At 39.4% G+C, this 2,980-nt stretch overlaps 1 protein-coding gene across 1 annotated transcript; it reads right to left on the reverse strand.

Moving 5' to 3' along the window:
- Positions 1–624: 624 nt before the first annotated feature.
- Positions 625–2,931, reverse strand: LOC107134884 (ileal sodium/bile acid cotransporter-like; the record flags this gene model as incomplete). Its single annotated transcript, XM_015476889.1, has 3 exons — positions 2,865–2,931; positions 2,073–2,250; positions 625–782 (listed from the first exon to the last, which is right to left on the reverse strand). Coding segments are annotated over exons 1-3 (403 nt in total), but the record flags the coding sequence as incomplete, so codon positions are not given.
- Between the last annotated feature and the right edge of the window lie 49 nt (positions 2,932–2,980).

The raw sequence follows: 2,980 nt of genomic DNA on the forward strand, positions 1-2,980 counted from the left end.
GAGGTTAAATATCATTAGTCCTTGGAAAGTAAAATCTAGGGAAAAGTTTCAACTGGGTGATGGCCAGTGGTTGAGGATGGAAATGTATTTTATAGGGGAGTAAAATTAAGAGTCAGGCTGACTACTAACTACCCAGATACTTAAAGAACACTTTTGCTTAACCTTCTTCAATTACATGGGCATTTAGATTACACACAAGCCTGCCTTTTAACAGCTTGATTAATGCCCTTTGTAATATTTTCTGATGCATATCCTATATTTACAAAGCATATTAAGACAAAGACTGAAGGAAAATCACCAAGTCCTGGGTCCCTTGGAAGCATTTAGAAAGGCACACAGTAAAATAGTCCTAACAGGTTAACACTCTCCCTAATCACCAAAGAAAAGAAACTCATGGAGAGAATTGGTTTCCATTACTTTTGACTTAAAATTCTTCCTTAAATCCTTTGGGTAAAATTGCAGCCTTTGGGAAGTCTTGATGATATTATCAGTGGGCTGTCCCTCTTATTTACTTGTACAATTCATTGCCAGGAACAGGGAATTTTTAAAAATGGACATTTTAGCAACTCTAGGGTTTCTCAAGGAGGAATGTCAGAAAGAAATTTGATTGGTGCTGTTGCTTACATGCTAATAATATTGCCGCAAAAAGGAGCTGGAAAACGCTGTAGATGAGGGGGAACGTGAACACGAGATTGAGCTCTTCAGGGGTGAAGGAGAGCTGTACGATGGTGGAGCACAGCTGAGTGTTCTGCATCCCTGTTTCCAAAGCAACCGTGCGGCACCTGGGGGAGGGGAGATGTAGGGAGAACATGCGCTTTAGTTCTTGCTCTGTTCTGTTGTTGTATGACCTTAAAAGCAGACATAGCAACGAGTACATAGACTGTGTATGTGTTTTGTCTCTACTTTGAGTGTACATAGTTCATGTATAAATTTTCATATAGAACTATACATGAGTAAATACACCAGTATCATATGTCATAAAATACAGTGATCTATTGTCTGTGATATAAATAAACATACACGTATGTCATATAGCATGTGTGAAGAACAGGCTCATTTAGAATAGTGTTCCATAAATGGCAATTATCTCCCTGGTAAAGGCACAGAGCACAGAGGAGGGTTCAGAAAATATTCAAGATACAATATTGGCTATAGTTGTTTATTGCTAAATTCGTGTGGGAGTGGGGGACCCAGGAGCATTACAAGGCCAAATGCATGATTTTTGTTAAAGTCATTCTTCTTGGAGGATAAGAATGCATAATCATGAAGAACCTGACCTGCACTTAGGGAATGGTCCAGAAGAATTTGAGCAAAAATAAATGAAATAAAAAACCTTGTATTATCTGTTTTGGTTGAAAGATACGAGGAAAGCCAACCTAATACAGAACTGTAGGATGATTTTGGTAGCCTCTTTAGTCAATTGTGGATAGATTTTGCTATTATACCAAAACATGGCATGTGGCAGGGTAAGCTCCAGTGTAGAACTGGAAAACATCAATAAACTTGTTGTGTTGGAACTTAAAAAAAAAAAAAGCAAAGGCAGTTCTTTTTGGGGACTTGAATAATTTAGGTATGAATGAGTCTATTGAGAGCAACATAGAAATGGGTGAACGTGATTAAGTGTGAAGGAATTGGAACTTAATTGTATTTACTGCTGTTATGGGTTGACTATGTTCCCCCATCAAATTCATATGTTGAAGCACTAACCCTAGCATATCAGAATGTGACCTTATGTGCAAATAAGGTCAGTGCAGATCTAATTAGTTATGATGAGGTCATTAGGGTCGCCCTAATCAGCTGTGCACAGAGGGAAGATGATGGGATCGGAGAAGATGGGTGTGTACCAGCCAAGGACAGAAGTCTCTCCTTTCCTTGTAGCCCTCAGAAAACAAATGAACCCATAAGGCCATCATTCTCACTTCCAGTCTCCAAAAACACTGGACAATGAATTTCTGTTGCTTAAACTGCTCAGTGTATGATACTTGGTGCTGGCGGTCCTTAGCAAATGATAGCCACAGCAATTACAGATGAAAATTTCCAACCCCAAACTCCCAAACACCAAAACACCACACCTGTACCAGGGCTGACCAGCTATTCTAGCCATAAAAAATCCCAGGCTGTAGCCAGCTATAGGAAATATGGTCCCTATGATCCACAGCTTAGGTTCGATGATCCAGGCACTCTGGTACAGTATCCCTCCAACCACAGCTAGAACCACGATGAGGATGGCACCCGCGATGGACCCGATCTGGAAGAGAGGCACAGGGAACCCAGCAGTCATGTCAGAGTGTGCGCAGATGTGGTGTCAGGACGTTGGTCAAGAAGACGCCTTCCCTTGGGGCAAGTGGTAATGGAACTAGAAGGCCCGCCCGTAGGCCCAGACTAGGGTGTGTCCCATGTTCTAATCTTTAAGAAAAGAGCAGGACATACAGTATGCATGCTCAAATAGCCTGAAGAAGGTTTTCTGGTCTGCAAATTATCTGCCTGAGCAGAAGAGAATCCACTACAGTAAGAGCCTGGAGAACCTGGCTTGGAGATTCAGTTCCTCCCAGTTTGTCTCCTTGGGCGAATCATCAACCTTTCTGAATCTTTATTTCTTCGTCTGTAATTGGGGATAAAAACTTGCTCCAGCCACCTTTTATGATGGTTATGGTAATAAAAAATGGATATAAAACTATAATTTAAAAAATGCATTAATAAACGTAAGCCACGATTGCTATTGTTTTCTCTTTTTGACATTTAAACATATTTGGAAATTTAAACTTTTTTTTTTTCTGTAGAGAAGCAAGGAATTCCAACTAGCTTACTTTGTCCTCTGAGCAGCAGAATCTATCTATAGCCTCTACAGCTGTATTCATGTAATCTAAGTATAATATAGCTGGTGAAGGGGAATGAATGATCAATATATGTAGTGATTTTATATATATACATACATATATATATATATATATATATATATATATATATATATATATATATA

This window comes from Marmota marmota, unplaced genomic scaffold (genome assembly GCF_001458135.2).
Source record: "Marmota marmota marmota unplaced genomic scaffold, marMar, whole genome shotgun sequence".
Lineage (NCBI taxonomy): Eukaryota > Metazoa > Chordata > Mammalia > Rodentia > Sciuridae > Marmota > Marmota marmota.